We start from the raw sequence: 21,517 nt of genomic DNA on the forward strand, positions 1-21,517 counted from the left end.
CTGAACTGTATTATTTTGCACAAGAGAGATCTGTTAGTTTAATTTAGTTTTGTGGGTCACCATTGTGGTGGAGAGTAGAGCCTGTGCTTCAGTCAATGATGAGCCACAAACACTGAAAGTCTACTGTTTTATTTAAAGACAGTGATGATCTCTTTGTTAAGGGTTTTAGTACATGCATGTGTGTTATAGCTGATGATAAACTGCAATTATGTGAGTTAAAGTAATGGTTTTACTCTTACAAATTAAGTGTTTGTAATTTTATATTAAGAAATATTCCTTCTCAGTGGACTCAAATTAAATAAGTTAACCGAATGTTTACACACCATCACAACAATTTTACAGCATGCAAGAGTACAGTACAGTTGTAATTATTGATTTACAGAACTTTTGTAAATTTACAGTCTTACTGACAACCAAAATTGCTAGTAAGTTTCTGTCAATTTTACAGCAATTTCTTACAGTCTATTTATCAGTATATGTCTTTTGGTTTCATACATATAATCATGCGATTAATCGCGATTAAAAAATGTAATTGTTGCCCAGCACTATATACATATATATGTGTGTGTGTGTGTTTAAAATATGTTAAAACAGCTTACAGGACTAAATCAGTTACAACCGGCAGGAAGACTGGGGAGTTTTGAGATACATTTTGTGACGTCATTACATATTTGAAGTGGATAGAAAATAGCAGGAAGACTGAAGACGCACACACACACACTAAACTGATAGGAAACAGGCAATAATAAAGAATAAACAAAACCATGGAAACCAGGGGACACATGATGATAGTAAAAATAGACTCTAAACAGGGCATAATAAAGTTGTGTGACTGAATCCCAGTTATCCAAATCATTCCGGTCGATAATCATACAAGTACACAGTATTAGTCAGAGAAGGTGATTAGGTTTATTAAAAAAAACAAAACAATGTACAGCAAGTGAAAATATAGAGAGCATCTCTTCAGGGTGTCCAAAGGCCAAAATAACATACAAAACCAATCTAGAAAGAAAAGGAAGCAAACATTAAATAACCTAATTGAACAATGAAATAAAAATACATTTTATTTCCCTAACTACCTAACGATAAACAAAACCCAAACAAGCCAGCCAAAATAAATAGGCAGGACACCCCTACGCTCCACGTTCTTAAAACAAAATGTTTAGAGCGAATTATTGTGATCAACAGGTTTCACACTTCACTTGAGTTTAACAAATGTGATCATCGGAGGAGGGATCCAGGAGCTCTCAAACCAAACATGACTGAACCAACAATGAGCTCCCCGTTGAATGCCGGGGGCGTCCTTATAGAGATCACGCCTCGTCTGAACCGCCAATGGCTATCATACACCCCATCACTGGACAACCTATCAGAGACCAGGAAGAACGAGCAGGAGGAGAAAGAACACAACACAACACATACCAAAGACAGATCGTAACTCAGGACATACAGTAAACACAGGAAATGAAGCCAGGAACAGATGGAATGTTAATACACACTAAGAGTCCACGGACAAGTTCAACATAAGAGATCAAAAACACAGAGCTACACCATTCTAGTTCATTTCTAATTAGTTAAACTGATGTATTTAGCTGACCTGGTAGCAGTAACACTTTTTGCTTTTACCTTCATGAGGTAAAAGATCAAATGAGAGTCTGATCTTATAAACAAAACAAAAAAATGTTTTATGTGTCATTTGATGTCACATTTGAAAGATAACACAACCTCCATCCTCACAGTCTCAAGTTCAGCGAACAGAGAGAAGAATCAGAGAGAAACTCATCAGTTCCTCAGAAAGGAGGAGGAGAGCAGGATAGCGGCTCTAAATGAAGAAGAGAAAGAGAGGAGAGGGAAGATGAAGAGGAAAAGAGGCTCGCTCTCAGACAGACTGCGGGAGGTGGAGGAGAGGATGAAGGATGATGACGCCACCTTCCTTCAGGTTGGGACGAAAGCAACTTCACAAACTCAAACGTTTCATTATTTTATGACAGTCATTAATCTAGCTGTCTCAATGTGCATCCCACAGAATTATAACAGCATTATGAACAGGTATTGTTTGTTTTCTAAAAGAAAATATTCATGAGTTTATCATGTGTATAACTGTAATATTCTGAGGTGTGCGTGTGTGTGAGTGTGTGTGTGTGTAGTGTAAAATACACACTTTCAGATGCATAACTGAGTTCATAAGCACTTATCGATGTTCCCAAACATCTGGGTAACTATAAGTACCAAGTGTGTGAGAAGATGAAGAACATCTGCTCTTACTGTGAGTGCTGGATGCTGCATTACATTTGAAGCTGGACCTCTTTTTAGTTGTTGTTGTGATAGTGCCTCAATCTATATTATATTCACACTGGTGTTAGGAACCTAGTCAGATTAAGAATGATAATAATAGAACTAATAATAATAATAAAAGACTTGCAGTAGTTTTCCCTATAAAATGAAGACAGGAATATGTTAAGTGTTGTAAATTACAATACTGTAAATAAAATTTAATCATTTTAATTTTAATTTACACAACAAATTACCATACTAATATGCATGTCTTAATTTCTTCACTTCCGAATACTTAGCATTTAATATATAAAATCAAAAGCTTTCATTTTGGAAGAATACTGGTGAAACTTCTGTTCACATGTGAATGTGTAAGTAAAGTGAATCTAGCACATGTTACATTTCCGAATGTGAGGGTGTGTGTGTGTGTGTGTGTGTGTGTGTGCGTGTGTTTGCTCGTAGAAAAGGTGTGTCTTCAGCTGCTTCTTGAAGGATGAGATGGACTCTGGAGGCTCATTTCTCTAAAGAGGAACAGAGAGGCTGAAGGGTTTGGAGAGTGATTTTTTTCTTCTGTTCTCCACAGACCCTGTGATCCTGAACCCAAACACATTTTACAATAATGCAGTCAGACATTTACTGTGCATGCCGGGTTATTTTCTGCCAAATTACTGTGAAAGCAATGCAGTTATTAACCTGGAATTTCACGTAACACATTTTAACTGTGTAGCTAATCAAAGGAGGAAAGTGGTTAAAGGGGTGAACTGAATTAATAAGTATCTTGATTTTTAGTTGTTTTTTAAATAATGCTAAGTCCTCTTGAGGCCCCTTTTAAAGTCTACTGAAGACCCCTGGTTTAGAAAAACTGGACTACAACAGCTGCTGAATGATTGAAACTTGAGCTCAATTTCTCAATTCCAGGATCAATTACTTCTTTTCAAATGCATCTGTTTTGTATATATCCAGGTCATAGGTGTACATGTATGATTATACAGTATTACTGTAAGGATCTTCAGATGACTGGTGTTACACAAATGTATACATAAATGCTCTTTTTTTAACATGCATGCTTTTTATCAACATTTGCATTACCAATGAACTCTGAAATTATAAAGAAAATTGGTCTTGAGCATATTAACACACACACACACACACACACATTTGTTTTAGTGGTTTACGGGGACTCTCCATAGACGTAATAGTTTTTATACTGTAAAAACTGTATGTGCTATTGCCCTACACCAACCCTACACCTAAACCTACCTTTTACAGGAGACTGTCTGCATTTTTAGATTAAAAAAAAACACCATTTAGTATGTTTTTTAAGCCTTGCGATTTACGGGGACATAGGCCACCTCATAAACCACCTTCAAATTGTAATACCTCTGTCATACCCATGTCATTATACAAATTTTGTCCCCGTAAACCACAAAAACCAGTACACACACACACACACACAAACACACACACACACACATATATATATGTGTATATATAGTTTTTAAAAAAGTAGTTTTAGACAGAGTATATCAACTGCAGGGCATGTCATCCTCCAACTTTTCAGTCTCCCATTTCCACAAATTAAAAGCAGCATATATTCTTAATGCATCCAAAAGTTTGATTAAAAACAGCTCAATTTCATAATACAAATCTTTTTTCTTCCTTCTTGGACTGATGTTTTTTTTTTTTTTTTAAGAAATGTGGAAACAACATATCACAGACAGAGGAGGAGGCTTTTTTTGTTTTTTTATCTATAGGAGGTGTAAGGGCAAAAGTGAAACCGGGCGACGGGAGAAAACAGGAAGTGAAGACTGAAACTTTACGATCAGTTTGTAAGTACAACAATAACTTCATTTAAGTCCTTGGATATACATTTGTTTTCACAATGTTTCAGTAACTTCTTTGAGTCTAATTACACAAAGTGTGTGTGTTCACAGTGATGTTGGTTTCAAATGAAAGGTGCCTTTTTTTCATCTTTAACATTACACGTTTGGAACCAACATACAAACCACATCATTTATTCTGACAAATATTTGATCTGAGGCGTTAGTCATTCAAATATGTGAAAACTAAAGTCTAAAAATCTAATCCTGAGATAATGAGCCTCAAAGTTTGATTTCACCTATTAATTTCATTATCATTAAATTTTTAACATGGTCTTATTCAGTCAGTGTTAACCTTTTGAGCGGTACGGTCCCACATGGGATTAGAGCGTTCGGTGACGTCGCATAACTGCCAAATTCAAACTGTGGTTTCGCGCGTTTACTGGCGCTGAGTCACAGAGAGACTTGCACTGCGATTGTCATATTATAGTGTTCTTAACCGCATAATGCATATTTTAGGTTTCAGACATTTAAATACACATAAGTACTAGTAAAACAATACATTTAGAGCTTGTAAAATACACACAGATGTCTATGGAAGCAACAAACAATCCATTCAAATTTAATTTGCCGATGTGTTTTTTTTTTTCATATCAGATACACATAGTGTAAGTAACTATAAAGTTCACTCTATTCTTCTCCAAGTTCACTTACATGTATTTCGGGAGAAATTGATGAATTCAAGTGCTGTAAATCAGACTGACAGGACTCTCTGAACTGCTGCTCATGATCTAAAACTACTACAAGATCTCATGAACTACAAGATCATGTATAAAGGTGTTTAAACGACAAAACACTCTCATTTACGCATATTTGTGAATCGGAATATCAGATTGTCCATGACATGGTAAGCATGTTTGTGAATATGTTAAATAAAAAAGGAAAAACGAAATAAAAGCGATCCATCTGTCACACAGTGTTATTGTGGCCGCGGTGTGTCACGTGACAATCATGACGCGTCGCCATGGAAACAGTAAGGGCAAAAGTTCTAAAATAAGGTCGCCTTAAAAAACTCACTCTGGGGGAATATTTTAAACTCACCACTGAAAAGGTTAAAGATATCAAGTTTGTATTTTCACATAATGTTCTGTACATTATGTAGGACGATTTTATGTAGAAAACAGTAAATTAAAAAAAAAAGGGTCAGGGTGTGCAAGGGATTTCACCTCTTACAACTAAGTAATAAACTCAAAGGCAGTCAGTCATCGGGGTCCAAGCACCAGTAGATCATATGGTTTGGTGATAAAGCTGCTATATCTTTCCACATATTATGAATTTTGAATCTCTACTGATTTGTAGTATGCAAAATACATGCCAGTTCAAAAGGAAATTAGGAAATAAGTAGCAATGCACCCTGATGCAACTTGAAATATACAAAAAATATTAAATATCTTAACCTGATGCTCCTTCTACTGGTCGACTTTAGTATTACAGTCTTGATCTGTCATGCACGAGTAGCATCTGCCTGCAAAACCGGAGGCTGCATTTTCAGGACCGCATTTCTAGGACCCTAGGTTTTTAGTGACAGCGCCACCGACCGAATGAGAGGACCAGCGAAGATGGATGACAGTCAGAGTGTGAGTATCAAATGTGAATACATTTTTATTTGTTTAACATTAAAAACAATTGTGATGCATTTCATTGGAAAGTTAACATAGCCGAAGATATCGTGATTTGCTAAATAGTCTTGAATTCATAGCCGTCATATATTAGCCTCTAATGCTGTAAAATGAATTGTTAGCACATTAATTTAACGAAACTGTTGCATGATAAGCCTGTGTTGACTTATTGACAGCACAATAAACTGTAGCACGTTCGTTGTGGAAAGCTTGTTAATTACTCATTGTTTTTCCATTTTAATTAAGTTAAAATAATCTTAATGTTTTAACTGTCACATGCTCACAGTCAGCCTGTTTAACGTTACCCCACAATACATGTTATGAGTACGTCTCTTCATTTTGACATGGTTTTATAATGTTGTTTGAGACATATGACATTTTAATAGTCAGACATAACAGAGAGGCCATCATAATAATTGACTGTTAAAATACCACGTGTTAGATTGTCATTTACTGTGTACTGTACTCTATATGAAGTGCTTTCAAGGACACAGATCAGGGCAGGCAATAGTATGACAAAGATTAATAAATAAATTTGTTGTTTGTTCAAGAACACAAATAAAAGTCGGGACAATGGTGGGCAGTTCTTCTTTCTTTAATTCTATACTGTGCAATAACTGAATCACGAACTCCATTAACACAGGTGTCTCTCTTTCTTTCTTTGATAATTAACTGGACAACCAAAATCTAACCCAGAGTGGCCAACAAACCCAGAATGGCCAACAGTGCTTATTCCTGAGTTTAGTCTGGGTGTATTCAACACAATACACTACAAAATTGGTCAAGTATTGGAATTGTTTTTACACAATGTGTAAACCCTTTTTAAGCGTTAACAGTATTTCTGATTATGTTCTCCATTTACTGTTTCAGTGAAGTGGAAGAATTGAATAGGGTGCTAGAGAAACAACTGAGAAAAGAGGTGAGAGCATCCAGGTGGTAGGTAGTGCTGCTGCATACATCACAACGTGTGCTTTAAATATTTAAAGTCATGTCAATAATATGTTATTTCTATTCAGATTTCTTGCATCTCTCTCTATTATTTTTTTTCTCAGTTCAGATGGGCTTTATTGACATGAATGTTTCAAGAACCTTTGTTCCCACAACATCAAAATATTTTTTTTCCAAATCTTTGAACAGTATGCAGTAATACTTATGAACATTAATTAATTATTTTTGTATCGTATATGTGTGTGCGCTCTGTGGTAACTAAGATCTTTTAAATATGAAATTTAAAATTAGAGAGTAGAACATGTTCAACTAAATGTTCCTCATTTCATTCACTTCTCTCTTTCTCTCTTAGGAGTCCGTGAAGACGTCGTCCATGAAGTTCTTTCTATGTGGTTCACGTCATGAACAAATTTGTTTTTGTGTGTGTTCAAGTTCAACTGTTGTAATATATTATTTTATAAAATATACACAATCTTAAATCTACCCCAGAGTCATCCTTGACTATACCATGATTCCTTGTTTATTTTATTTGAGTTATAATATTATGCTACTTAGACCCAATGATTACTCAACATTCCTAGGAACCAGGTTTAATTGCAATAAAGAAAGTAGTATTTGGGTGTAATAAAACTTTTAAAAAACTCTAAAATTCTAATGTAGTTAAAACTGGGTGGAAATACTGCCTTAGTTGCACTTTTTTCGGTCCTCCAAAACTAGGGTCCTGGAAATGCGTTCCTGGGACGGCGGTTCTCCGGCTCGGTAGGTGGCGCTGTCACAAAAAACTAGGGTCCTAGAAGTGCGGTCCTACAACTGCGGTCCTGAAAGTGCAGCCTCCGGTATTGCAGACTGATAATATTGTCATGCACAGCTACACTGTAAGAAATTGCTGTAAAATTTACAGTAACTTACTGGCAATTTTGGTTGCCAGTAAGACTGTAAATTCGCAAGAGTACTGTAAATCAATAATTACAATTGTACTGTAAAAATACAGCAAACTCTTGCATGCTGTAAAATTGTTATGATTGTGTGTAAACATTTGGTAAACTTATTTAATTTGATTCTACTCAGAAGGAACATTTCTTAATATAAAACTGCAAACACTTAATTTGTAACAGTAAAGTTACTAAAAACATGACTTTAACTAAAATCGTTGTAGTTTATCATCAGCTATAGCACACATGCATGTGGTAAAGCACTTAACAAAGAGATCATCACTGTATCAGCAACTCTACAGTTACTGTCTTTAAATAAAGCAGCAAAACATCAGTGTTTGTGGCTCATCATTGACTGAAGCACAGGCTCTACTCTCCACCGCAATGGTGATCCACGAAACTACATTAAACTAACAGATCTCTCTTGTGCAAAATAACACAGTTCAGTTAAATATTTACTCTCCTTATAGATAACACCTGCTGTTAACAAGCAGAATCACTGAATGAAAGAGAAACAAGAACTACAACTGACTTCAGCCACAGCCTTAGATGAACTCAACTGAAATACAAGACATCATTAAATCTCTCAAGATCTGATTAAACAACTCCACAAACAGCATTACCAGCTTCACACATTACAATTTGACTTTATTTCTGTCATATGTCTATACAAATAATTTGAGAATTAACAGAAGTTTATTTGTTTTATTGAAAACGTTTCGTTTGACCTCACCATTGTGGCGATCAGGGCTTGCTTTAGTTGGGCTCTTAACCATCAAGTTTTAATCTTAGTTTTTATTTTGGCTGCTGTAACTGTGTTTGTAGAGCACATTTGTTATAGCGTGAAAAGCCAGGAAAATGTGTGGTTACGTGCTTATGATTGATTATTGACAATGATGTTATCGTTATTTAGTGGCTTGATTCACTGATCTCATTCAGAGGTTGATCTTTAAAGACATGGTGTGGATTTTTTTTATTTGTTAGTTTGGTGTTGTTTACAGCTGCTATATGACCCTGAATGAGATGCCAAACTGCTACTGAAAAAAATTAAAAATGTCTTATACACAAAACTTTGAATACTATGGCAGCAATTAGACACACATAGACATCAAGAATCAGTGTATGAATCTCAACAATGGTGACAATCAAAAGCTTAATGTGCAATTCATGCTGGGTACCAGCACAATACAAAACTCACCCATGAATCCCAGCATGCATTGCGGCATGAATAAATTATACCGCTGAATTGTCCACTTATTGTCTTTAATTCTTACTATGTGCTTTTATTTTTTTATTTTTTTGTGTTGAGTTTTAGTAGCATGTTTTGTGATGTTCAGAGTTGATCTGTTTATTTATTTTGTTGATTGTCACCGTTGTTGAGATTCATAGGCTGATTCATGATGTCTGTGTGTGTCTAATTGTTGCCGTAGTACTAAAAGTTTTGAGCATGAGACATTTTTTACATTTTTCAATAGAAGCTTGTCTCATATAGCGATTGTAAACACACACACAAAAAAAAAAAACAGCATCTGAATGAGATCACTGAATCAGGCCACTAGATAATGATTATATCATTATCAATAATCAATGAAAAGCACATAGTCACAAATTTTTCTGGGTTTTCTTGCTATAACAAATGTGCTTTACAAACACAGTTACAACAGCCAGAAAAAAGCTAAGATTAAAATTTGATGGTCAAGAGCCCAACTAAAGCAAACCCTGACCGCCACAATGGTGAGGTCAAACGAAACGTTTTCAATAAAACAACTAAACTTCTGTTAATTCTCAAATAACTTTTATAGACATATGACAGATATAAAGTCAAATTGTAATGTGTGAAGCTGGTAATGCTGTTTGTGGAGTTGTTTAATCAGATCTTGAGAGATTTAATGATGTCTTGTATTTCAGTTGAGTTCATCTAAGGCTGTGGCTGAAGTCAGTTGTAGTTCTTGTTTCTCTTTCATTCAGTGATTCTGCTTGTTAACAGCAGGTGTTATCTATAAGGAGAGTAAATATTTAACTGAACTGTATTATTTTGCACAAGAGAGATCTGTTAGTTTAATGTAGTTTTGTGGGTCACCATTGTGGTGGAGAGTAGAGCCTGTGCTTCAGTCAATGATGAGCCACAAACACTGATGTTCTGCTGCTTTATTTAAAGACAGTAACTGTAGAGTTGCTGATACAGTGATGATCTCTTTGTTAAGTGCTTTACCGCATGCATGTGTGCTATCGCTGATGATAAACTGCAACGATTTGAGTTAAAGTCATGTTTTTAGTAACTTTACTATTATAAATTAAATGTTTGCAGTTTTATATTAAGAAATGTTCCTTCTGAGTAGAATCAAATGAAATAAGTTTACCAAATGTTCACACCATCACAACAATTTTACAGCATGCAAGAGTTTGCTGTATTTTTACAGTACAATTGTAATTATTGATTTACAGTACTCTTGTAAATTTACAGTCTTACTGGCAACCAAAATTGCCAGTAAGTTACTGTAAATTTTACAGCAATTTTTTTACAGTGTAGGGTTGCACTTGTATTTAAAGGTTTTACATAGACCTACACATAGCTGAATAAACACATACGGATTTCACAGTGTGGAGAATACTAATAGCAAATTAAAAGAAATCAATTTCACAATAAGTAGTAGAGAAGTTCGTCTGGGCATGTGTAACACGTGACTGTAGGCCAGTAGGTTCGACTCAGGAAGTGTAAATTAAACAGCTTTGGTCTTGTAGTGAAAATAAGTTGATGATTATTTAAAAAAAAATAAAGTAGTTATTTAACAGTATTCACAATGTCAGTTTGAATATAAGATCACAATAACAGAAAATCAAATCACAACACGTTAGTTATTCATGCACTAATCTGGGTGCAAGCAATAACTATAGGGTTCATAGAATGCAACCTTACAACATCAAAATGTCATATTTAATGAAATTTGAGTTCACAACTTAACTTTTGACATACTTGGTCAACTAAAAACATCAACAATACAACAATTCATGAAATTTGATTCAATAGATTTCATTCAATAAACTCTTCAATACAGTCAGTTTGGTAAATTCAATTAAAAAGATTAGGTTCAACACATTCGATGCAGAAGACTCAGGTCAATAATTTCAAAACTCAACTCAAAACAGTTTGATTTTGAATTTTGATTCAGTGCAAAATAAACAAACAAACAAAAAAAAAATACTTTGTTCAAAAGAGTTCAGATCACTTCAATTCAAAATAATAGGATTCAGTTCAGCCAGTTCATTGGTTTCTGTTTAAATCGATAGATTCACTGGGAAAAAAAATTATTCAATTCCACAGTTCAACTCTGTGGTACAAAAATGTAAGGTAAAAAAAATATATATATTACTTTGAGCGGTCTCTTGAAGAAAAACAAAAACAAGACTTTGTTCCGTTTAAGTAAAACTAGCAGGTAATCAGAATTGTCCTACCTCGCTCCTGGGTTAGTTTGACAGTTTCACTTCAGTCAGCATTCGTCTCGAGTCTCTTCTAATTTAAATGAACTTTGTTCCAACATGAAGAGAGAGAGAAAAAAAATGCCCCTTTTAAGGACTGTGTAATTTTTCTGTGAAACAAAAGTTAAATGTGTCCAGAATATTTATCATAGTTTTAGTGAAAGCGACATAAATTATAAACTAAGTATGAAAAAAGTTTTCATGTTATTAGATTTTTAACAAAAATTCTGGCAAAGCAGTTTGCTTTACATTTACAGCAAAATCAGAGTACAGGCAGTTTTAGCTTAAAATTAAAAACAATATAATCAATAATTATGAAATACAATTATGAATTATAGACTATTTGAAATATATTATTAGCTGATGCAAACTAGCAAGCTAACTAGCTACCTGATGCTAACTTGAGGTAATTTTTAAATATAAAGTCCAAATATTTTTATCTCATTATCATTATCACACAATATGAACATATGGGACTCATATACATGTTATTGTATCAGTATGTCATTGCTAAAGAACTGAGCTTGCGTTTTCTCTCACTCGAATATCAGTAAATGTGCACTCATCAAAATCCAGAGAAAGAAACACATAGATGTGTTTATGCTGTAGCTCATCTCGTAAATCTCGAGAAGAAAATGCAAAAATGGCAGGATTTCTACTTAGACTTAACGTGATTGGACGATTACAGCAATGTCAGTCAGTTTACTGACATGCATTTAAATTGGATTTTAGAATTTTTCTCACACTATTTACTCAATTCTGATTAGTTTATTTCTTTAACAAACTGTTTAATTATTTCATTATTTATAATTAATTTGCTAAATTATACACTAAATTATAGGGTTACATGTGATTGCATTGTAGACTTCTTTTTTTTTTTGGATAAAGTATTCCATACATTATCAGAGCTTGGTAGACAGATATTTAAAATGTAGCCCTGATTAAAAATTCATCCCATCCAGGTTAAAGCTGCAGATTGTGCAGAATTGCCTAAAAGGTGATAAATGGATCCAGACAGAATGACTGCATAAAGCACACAGACATATCCTTGAGGAGCTCTTTAGGAATAAATAAAATAATCAAATGTGTTCTGTTGAATGTTCACATAGCCTACTTGTTCTGTTTTATTGTCGACTTGTCAGGTGTTGAAATAATCAGTATGAATGGGTGTCTCTTATTTTGTCACACTGAAGGTGGCAACCCTATTCTCAGTCAATGAGGTTTATAAATGAAATGACAATATACTGATTCCCCTGCTAGCACCTCATAAACAATTTAAACTGTGCTGGTTATATTCGCTCACCCAGCTGAGTCTGCACTGAGGCTGATCAAGTATTGTTATATTTTACCTATATAGTGAAACAAAATGGCTACAACCAAAACAGTGATTTTTGATGCACTTCAGGAGCTACTGGAAGCAGAGTTCAAAGAATTCAAATGGCATCTGTCAAATAGTGGGACACAAGACTCTATTCCTCGTGGAAAGCTGGAGAACACTAATCGCCATGAGCTTGTGACTCTCATGGTGCAGCAGTACAAAGTTTCAGACGCCGGGAAGATCGCAGTCCGAACGCTATGCAAAATTAAGCTAAATGAGCTTGCTGATCAACTGAAGGGACAACTTCCGGAAGGTACTTTTTGACACTTTTTAAAAATCTGCATCTATGAATATTTGATTTAAACTGATTTAAACTGTCTCTCCATCAGTTTCAGAGGAGGTTTCTGCTGAAGGTGGAGCTTCATCCGGTGCAGCGGCTGCAAACGCTTCAACTGCAGGTGTTAAAGTTACCATAAACTCCAGTGGAGGAACCGTAAAGGCCCCTGTTATTCACGGTGGTGTGTTTAACGGCCCAATGAACTTCAGCTAATGCTCAAGCACCTGTCTTATCTTAAACAATGATTTTAGTACACAGTAAAACCCCCAGTGTTAAATCAACACTCCCAGTGTATATATAATCCACACTCAGAGTGTTAAAAAAGTAACACTGAAGCAGTGTTAAAGTTAATTAGTTTAGTAATTGAGTGATGATTGAGCATTAATGAAGAACACCTGCTGTTAACAAACTGAACCATTGAAAAAAAGAGATGAGACGAGCAGAAAAACAAGATCTACAACTGACTTCAGCCACGGCCTTAGATGAAATCAACACAAGATAAAAGAAGACATTAAATCTCTCAAGATCTCAGCAGAGGATGATTAAACAACTCCACAAACATCATCATCAGCTTCACACGTTACTAACCAGACTGACTTTAGATGTTGATGTTTTAGTTTTGTTTGAATTACCATTATCGAGGTCAGTGTTTGCTTTAGTTGGGCTCTTGACCCTTGACTTAAAACTTTACAGTTACTTTGGCCGCCATAACTCCGTGTTTGTTTAGACATGTTAGTTATGGCAAAAAGAAGCCAAGAGAAAATGTGATCAGTAGTTTGTTACGTTTATAAAGACGCAATCAGCGTATAGTGGCTTGAGTAACTGAATTACTTTGGAGTATAAGCACTGATAGATTTATTAGCTAACTTTGTTATTGAGATTATATAAATAACGACCTGAAAGACTTTTGAAACTTATTCTGCACTGAAAGTGCACTTTTCTTCATCACACAGACTTCAAGAATCAGCATATGAATCTCAATAATGGTGACAATCAACATAAAGCTCCATTTTACAGTGCATTCTGGGAGCACCAATCAAAACTAATCCATGGCTCCCAGCATGCAATGCGACATGAATAAATTATGCAGTTGTCTTAGTATTTTCTTTTATTCTTACCATTTCCTTTTGTTTTGCTATTTTGTTGTGACTTTTAGTAGCTTGTTTTGTAATGTTCACAGATGATCTGTTTATCTGAATATGTTGATTGTCACCATTGTTGAGATTCATACGCTGATTCTTGATGCCTGTATGATAATGCAATTTTAACTTTTCAGTGCCGATTTACTTCCAAAAGTCTTTCAGATTAATCTTAAAACTGATCGATCAAGCTTTATATTTTATGTGAACAAAATAAATTTTAATCACTTAAATACATTTTAATGACAATGCTCTGCATGAAATCAGTTATGTACATCACTAAATGCTGGTGATTTATTTATAGAAGTCAAACCATCAACACCTGATTGCCAAAACTAACATGTCTAAACAAACACGCAGTTATGGCAGCCAAAGTAACTGTAAAGTTTTAAGTCCAGGGACAAGAGCCCAACTAAAGCAAACACTGACCTCGATAATGGTAATTCAAACAAAACTAAAACATCAACATCTAAAGTCAGTCTGGTTAGTAACATGTGAAGCTGGTGATGCTGTTTGTGGAGTTGTTTAATCATCCTCTGCTGAGATCTTGAGAGATTTAATGTCTTCTTTTATCTTGTGTTGATTTCATCTAAGGCCGTGGCTGAAGTCAGTTGTAGATCTTGTTTTTCTGCTCGTTTCGTCTCTTTTTTTCAATGGTTCAGTTTGTTAACAGCAGGTGTTCTTCATTAATGCTCAATCATCACTCAATTACTAAACTAATTATCTCACTAACTTTAACACTGCTTCAGTGTTACTTTTTTAACACTATGAGTGTGGATTATATATACACTGGGAGTGTTGATTTAACACTGGAGGTTTTACTGTGAGTCTTTGCTCTTGCAAATTCCACTGTGTAAATAGTGAATTTGCCATGGCGCGAGCACAGCTGGCTCTTAAAGGGAATGGGAGATGAGACTCTGATTGGTTTATTCCACGTTATGCCCAAAACACACCCATGACTCATTAAGAGAATAGGGACAATCCTTTTAGACCAAGCTCTGGGCGCGCAGACTGTTTTTCCCGTTGTTAAACTAGCAAAAGTGGATTCAGACATGCCCTAAGTGCACCTGAACCGTGCACTTCAGACTATGCCCTTAGATCGTTTAAGTAGGGCCCTAAATGTCTACAAGTTATGATCCCCAACATTTCAGTAATTTTAGGCAGAAGTCACAACAATTCTTGTGCTTTTTATCTGTTCTAGATGACGACATCTTGCAAAAATTTCTGGAAAGTCACAAAGACAACATTAAGGTCAAAACAGCTCGTGTGTTTGAGGGCAAAAAAGAAAACAAAACACACCTCACCAAAGTGTACACTGAACTCTTCATCACTGAAGGGGACATTACAGATGTCTATGATGAACATGAGGTTCTGAAGATTGACCGAGCTTTGAAAGCTCCCAAATTTGAGGACACACCAATCAACTGCAATGACATATTCTGTTTACTGAAGCAAAAAGAGGAGGGAAACATTGTGCTGACCAAAGGCATCGCTGGCATCGGGAAGACATTCTCCTTGCACAAGTTCCTCCTGGACTGGGCCGAAGGAAAAGCCAATCGGCATGTGGACTGTGTGTTTCTACTGCCATTCAGAGAAATTAACTTGATTAAAGATGATACAGAGATCAGTCTCCATGAGCTTCTGTTGGAATTTTATCCTGATTTGAAAGATGTGGAAAACACCAAGTTTTATAAAAAATGCAAACTGGCATTTATCTTTGATGGACTTGATGAGAGTCGCCTGGAATTGGATTTTGACTATAAACTAGTAAAATATGTCAATGCGCGGTCATCTGTTGATGTTTTATTTACAAGCCTCATTAAAGGAAAACTGCTTCCGTCAGCTCTCGTCTGGGTGACGTCACGACCAGCAGCGGCCAATCTGATCCCTCCTAAGTATGTAGGATTGTTTACGGAGGTGCGTGGATTCACCGATCAGCAGAAGGAGGAGTATTTTAGAAAACGGATCGTAGATGAAGCTCAAGCCTCCAGAATAATCTCGCACATCAGGACGTCTCGTAGTCTCTACATCATGTGCCACATCCCCGTCTTCTGCTGGATCACGGCCACTGTTCTTCAGGATATTCTTATCAAAAATGACGGGCAGGACATTCCTTCGACCCTCACCGAAATGTACATCCACTTCCTTCTGATACAGATGAACATGAAGAACCAGAAGTATGAGAAGAAACAGGAAAGAGATTGCACAAAACTTTTGAGTTCAAACAAAGACATGATCTCCAAGTTGGCTAAACTTGCATTCGAACAACTGAAGAAGGAAAATGTCATGTTCTATGAGAAGGATCTGAAAGCGTGTGGCATTGATGCAAACGAGGAGTCCACAGGATTGTGCACTGAAATCTTCAAGAAAGTCTATGGTGTGCAGGAGAGGAAGGTGTATTACTTTATACATTTGAGTGTGCAGGAGTTTCTTGCCGCGTTGCATGTGTTCCTCTGCTATTTGAAGCTGGACATGGATGAGCTGAAGTTCTTCCTGGAGAATTCACGTCCTAATAAGAAAGAACTGCTGTACGTTCTGCTGAGGAAGGCGATCGATAAAGCGAAGGAGAGTGACCGAGGACATTTCGATCTCTTTTTGCGCTTCTTGCTGGGCATTTCTCTCGAGTCCAATCAGAAACTCCTCATCGGCTTGCTGGACGAAACGCTTGACAGTAAAAACTGCATCAATAAAACCATCCAGTACATCAAGCAACTGCAAAACAATGACAAGTGCCCAGATAAATCCATCAACCACTTCTTCTGCATCCTGGAGCTGCAGGACAGAACCCTGTACCAACAAATCATGAAATATCTGAGGTCAGAGAGCGGTCAGCCGAAAGCAGTGTCCAACTCCAACTGCTCAGCGCTGGTCTATGTGCTCCTGATGTCAGGCGAGGTGCTGGATGACTTCAGCCCGAAGATGTTCAACACAACATATGCAGGATGCAGGAGACTGGTCCCAGCCGTGAGATGCTGCAGAAAAGCCTTGTAAGTATGAAAACTCTGATTTTTAACCCTCTTTTTTCTGTTTTAAAAATGCCAAAAATTTCTCTTTTTTTACAGCATATTCTGTTTTACTTTTTCAAAATGTAATTAACATATTCTGTTTTGTTTTTCAACATATTCTGTTTGTTTGTTTTTTCAATTTGTGTTTCTGTTTTGATTTTTCATGATTACATTCTAATTCTATTTGAGTGATTAAAAAAAATAATTTTTAATCTATTGAATAAATAAAACACATGCAATATCTGTTCCATTCCTACTGAAACATGGAAGGTGCCCTCATGCAGAAACTCCACATATGCCTCACAGAAATAATAGAACTGATGATGCTCCAGGGAAAACCCTAATATGGGCAAAAGCATCCAGCTATCACTGTAGCTGAGTAAAAAGAATATAGAAATGTTTTGAATGATGAAACATAAAGACAATATACACTCGACTGCGACAATATATGGTTTATCTGTGTTCTTCAAGCCATGGGTAATTTCATAATCATTAAGTATATTTGAAATTCATTGCTAATTGAAATATCCTTTTTACAGTATAGAACATATTTTCTGCTTCATTCTGTGATAAGAAGCCACATCAGATCACAAAAGAATGTATGTGACAAATGTTGTGGAGTAAAAACATGTTAATGTTCTCTTTTGTTGGACAACAGGTTTAGAAATGCTTCTCATTGCAAATCATTACAAGGGAAGTTTAACTTTAGGCATTTCAATTCAGGCACATTTAATGTAGCTAGCTAACGGTAGGCTACCTGCTGCCTTCAGAGCATATAGAATTGCTGCATTCACATGCACCTCAGATGATCACATTTCCCGAGTTGTGCAAGTCGAAATGTGAAAACAACATGGACACTAACGTTACTACACAGATATGTTGGATTTGTATCATCAGAGCTTTCCGACTTCAGTCGGAAAATAATTTTTCCAATTATTCTGACACAAAGTAAATGCAGTATAATTTAACTAGCAATCACGTGCAGTGATGATGCTTCCTACGTCCGTTTTGAAGGGGCAAATATTTCAGTCGACAGCTCAGGCATTAGTGGCACCGAAATGAGGTACCAAAATCTGCGTTCTGATTTGAACCCTAGTGATGGTGCAGAAACGCAGTGTGAGCCATTGTGTATTTTTTTTTTTTTTTTTAATTTACAAAATGTTGTGAAGTGTAGTATTTAAATACATAGTTTTCAAGATTTTCTAAGTTTAGGTTTGTTGTGTTACATTTCTAAAAAGATGCAGCTTTTCTCTGTTGTTTAAATAATGTACAGGTATGATACTGTAAACTCTTCATGACTCGCAAATATTTAAGCTTTTTGTACAGTTCCAACATTTTTGTGCAGTGTATTATATAATTTTTTTTATTTAGCTTTATTTGGATCTATTTATTAAAACGGTGTAGAGGTAAACTCTTCATGACTAGCTAACATCTTGCCATCTTTACAGGTTTTCAGACTGTGGACTGACACAACAGTGCTGTGAAACAGTGGCTATGGCTCTTCAGCTAGAGGACTGTCCTCTGATCGAACTAGACCTGAGTCACAATTACAGCATCGAGGCGGGAGTGAAGGCACTTTCTGCTGGACTGAAGAGCCCACAATGTCATCTGGAGACACTCAGGTCATTACCGTTTCCTTTTCAATGTGAACATGTAGCTTGAAATGTAATGCTGATATTGTACTCGTTCAGGTTTTCCTGGTGTCATTTCGGCCAGGAGAGCTGTATGGAGCTGGTCTTTGCTCTCAAAAATATCTCACATCATCTAAGAGAGATTGACATGTGCAGCAATGACCTACAGGACTTTGGACTCCATAAGCTCCTAGATGGGATGGAAAATACAGAGAGAAAACTTCAGGTTCTGAGGAAAGTATTGATGATATTTAGCATTAACACACTGTATGAGGCAGATGACTGATAAAAGACAGTTATGAAATGTTTTCCTGCAGGTTGAGCTGGTGTAACCTCACTGCAAAGAGTTGTGAGCACCTTTCCTCGATTCTCAGCTCAGATTGGCCCCTGAGAGAGCTGGATCTCAGTAACAATGACCTGCAGGTTTCTGGTGTGAAGCTGCTTTCTGATGGACTTAAGAGTCCAAACTGTCAGCTGGAGATACTGAGGTAAAACTAAGAGCTTTAGTTTAATTCTTTGACAAATACATTGTTTCTCATTTGTTTTGTCAATCTGTAGGTTGTCTGGGTGTATGGTGACAGAGAAAGGCTGTGGTTATTTGTCTTCAGCTCTGAGTTCAAACCCCTCACACCTGAGAGAGCTGGATCTGAGCTACAATCACCCAGGACAATCAGGAGTCCAGCTGCTCAAACACAAACTGGAGGATCCAAACTGCTCACTGAAGATACTCAAGTATGTATTGTGGGTCATTGATGTGACATTCATTTTTTGAATGGTTTTGTATATACAGACAATTACTTATAGACTCACATATTATGATTCAGTGTCTGAATTTTTAAATTTGTCACTATTTTTGTGGTCCTTATGTTAAAGAAGAATGGCTCAATAAAAAGCTTATTTTTTAATAAAAATCTATCTGTAGAGCTGTTTTGAATTAACACAAAACATTAGTCGTAAAGTCAATGTTGTTGAAGCGTCATACATTAAGCAATTATACATTTGTGCAGATACTTTATACATTTATTCAGTTCATTCATTCCCAGTGATGGGAATAACGGCGTTATTTTTTTCAGTAACGAGTAATCAAACGAATTACTGTTTCCCCCGTTACAACGTTGTTACCGTTACTGACAATAAAATGTGGCATTACTATATTATATTATTAGAATTACATTTTTGAGTTCATCTGAATGGATGCAAAGTGTAGCTGTATTTGACGTACCATAAACTCTAGTGTAAAGGCGCACAGCTCGCCGTCGCTTTCTTTCACATACACGCATGCAAAGAAAGATACAGAGCAAGAGTCTTTCATAACATGCAGAATTGACGCTACATGTAAACGATATTCTTTGTTGTATTTCCCTGTCAAAATAATGGAGTTCCTTTGGAATTCTTCAGCTTTTAAGAACTGCCAGTTTCTCTTGTAGTGGGCGGAACTAATGCGCAAATGACAATCTCATTGGCTGGCGCTCACCTATTATGGCTCTGCTATTATCGTCCCTGTTTTGATTTCAGCAAATCAATTCGAGCGAACGCAGACAACGTGGTTAATATTCATGAACCCAGCAGCTCATTAATCCTTAGTGCATTTATATTGATGCCAAATATGCAATCATACTTGGTTATTCTAATTACTAAAGTTCTATCATCATATGATATTAAATTATCATAATATTATATTATAATGCTTGACTGACTGATACTAAGTGTCAGTAGATAAATAGTGTAGATTAATGTACAATGTTTTATAATAATAATTTATTCTTTTTAGTGTCCATTTCATTAATTTAACATATTTAATATTGGGGGCATCCAAAGTTATTTGACATTTGAACGTTTAAAAAAAAAAAGTAATGCAATAGTTACTTTCCCTAGTAATTAGTTACTTTTATAATGATGAAACTCAGTTACTAACTCAGTTACTATTTGTGAGAAGTAACTAGTAGTAACTAGTAACTATAAATAATTACTTTTTAAAAGTAACGTGCCCAACACTGTTCATTCCCTGTAAATCAAACTCATGACCTTTTGTTATTATTTGCTTTCATTCTCATAACCTTTTCTAACTTTTCTCTTCTCTTCATTGATTTCTACAGAACTGAGCCTATGGGTGAACACTTCATCAAAGCAGGGAAAAGGAAGTGTAAGTTTTTCATTCTCCATCTCTCTATGGCTCTCTCTGAGGCACTAATGGATGTGTTTTCTGTCTCACAGATGCCTGCGATCTCACGCTGGATCCAAACACAGCTCACGTTCAGTTGTGTCTCTCTAATGGAGACAGAACAGCGGCATATGTAATGCAGAAGCAGCCGTATCCAGATCACCCAGAGAGATTTGAATCTTTCCGACAAGTGCTGTCTAGAGAGATCCTGTCTGGTCGTTGTTACTGGGAGGCCGAATGGACGGGTCAAGAGGGGACGGTCGGGGTGACACACGAAAACATCCTGAGGAAAAGTGATGATCTTTGTATAGTAGAGGCCACCGGTCAGCTTGGAAACAATGATGTGTCATGGACAATTACCTTTGCATCTTTTCCATATGTTTCTCATGCTGGAGAAGACATTAAGATAAAGGCTCCATCCTCTTGTTCATTTAAAAGAGTGGGTGTGTATGTGGACACGACGGCTGGCGTTTTGTCCTTCTACAGCGTCTCTGACACACTCACACACTTGTACACCTTCCTCACGACTTTTAAAGATCCTCACTATGCAGCATTCAAGGTGGACAGTGACTCTGTGTCCTTTTGTCAGATGTAACCTGAAAGCCTCTTTATCTTACCATTTATGTACACATTTATTGCCATCTTGTTTTGCTCTGTGTGACAACATAAAATAAAATTTTTGTTATGACATTTTCCCTGAGCTTAACCCTTTGATGCACAACATGGGACCCAATTTTTTTTCTATATCTTTGCAAGAAAATATTTTTAATAATTCAGAATTCCAGGAATTCCTCAA

The 21,517-nt window shown here is 36.1% G+C and overlaps 1 protein-coding gene across 7 annotated transcripts; it reads left to right on the forward strand.

Annotated features, from left to right (window-relative positions):
* The first annotated feature begins 901 nt into the window (after positions 1-901).
* LOC131537417 (NACHT, LRR and PYD domains-containing protein 12-like) lies at positions 902-21,411 on the forward strand. Of its 7 annotated transcripts, none has more exons than XM_058770809.1 (12): positions 902-1,635; positions 1,740-2,266; positions 2,737-4,103; positions 12,488-12,761; positions 12,838-12,966; positions 15,126-16,911; positions 18,378-18,551; positions 18,621-18,792; positions 18,876-19,048; positions 19,119-19,292; positions 20,657-20,703; positions 20,775-21,411. In XM_058770809.1, the coding sequence occupies exons 4-12, from the start codon at positions 12,497-12,499 to the stop codon at positions 21,314-21,316; spliced, it is 3,462 nt and encodes a 1,153-aa protein (XP_058626792.1). In that variant the 5' UTR covers positions 902-1,635; positions 1,740-2,266; positions 2,737-4,103; positions 12,488-12,496; the 3' UTR covers positions 21,317-21,411. The 7 variants fall into 7 exon arrangements, with proteins under 7 accessions (XP_058626792.1, XP_058626784.1, XP_058626801.1 ...); XM_058770801.1 differs by having other exon boundaries at positions 1,740-1,939; positions 2,027-4,103; XM_058770818.1 differs by having other exon boundaries at positions 1,740-1,939.
* The last annotated feature ends 106 nt before the right edge of the window (positions 21,412-21,517 follow it).

This window comes from Onychostoma macrolepis, chromosome 01, assembly GCF_012432095.1.
Source record: "Onychostoma macrolepis isolate SWU-2019 chromosome 01, ASM1243209v1, whole genome shotgun sequence".
Classification (NCBI taxonomy): Eukaryota; Metazoa; Chordata; class Actinopteri; order Cypriniformes; family Cyprinidae; genus Onychostoma; species Onychostoma macrolepis.

What these genes read in the sequence shown, in the direction of transcription:
- LOC131537417 (XM_058770809.1), top strand. Translation starts at nt 12,497, where the DNA reads ATGGCTACAACCAAAACAGTGATTTTTGATGCACTTCAGGAGCTACTG. An exon ending in AGAGAAAACTTCAGGTTCTG is followed by an intron (nt 18,793 to 18,875) that starts AGGAAAGTATTG and finishes ATGTTTTCCTGC; the next exon opens with AGGTTGAGCTGGTGTAACCT. An exon ending in TGTCAGCTGGAGATACTGAG is followed by an intron (nt 19,049 to 19,118) that starts GTAAAACTAAGA and finishes GTCAATCTGTAG; the next exon opens with GTTGTCTGGGTGTATGGTGA.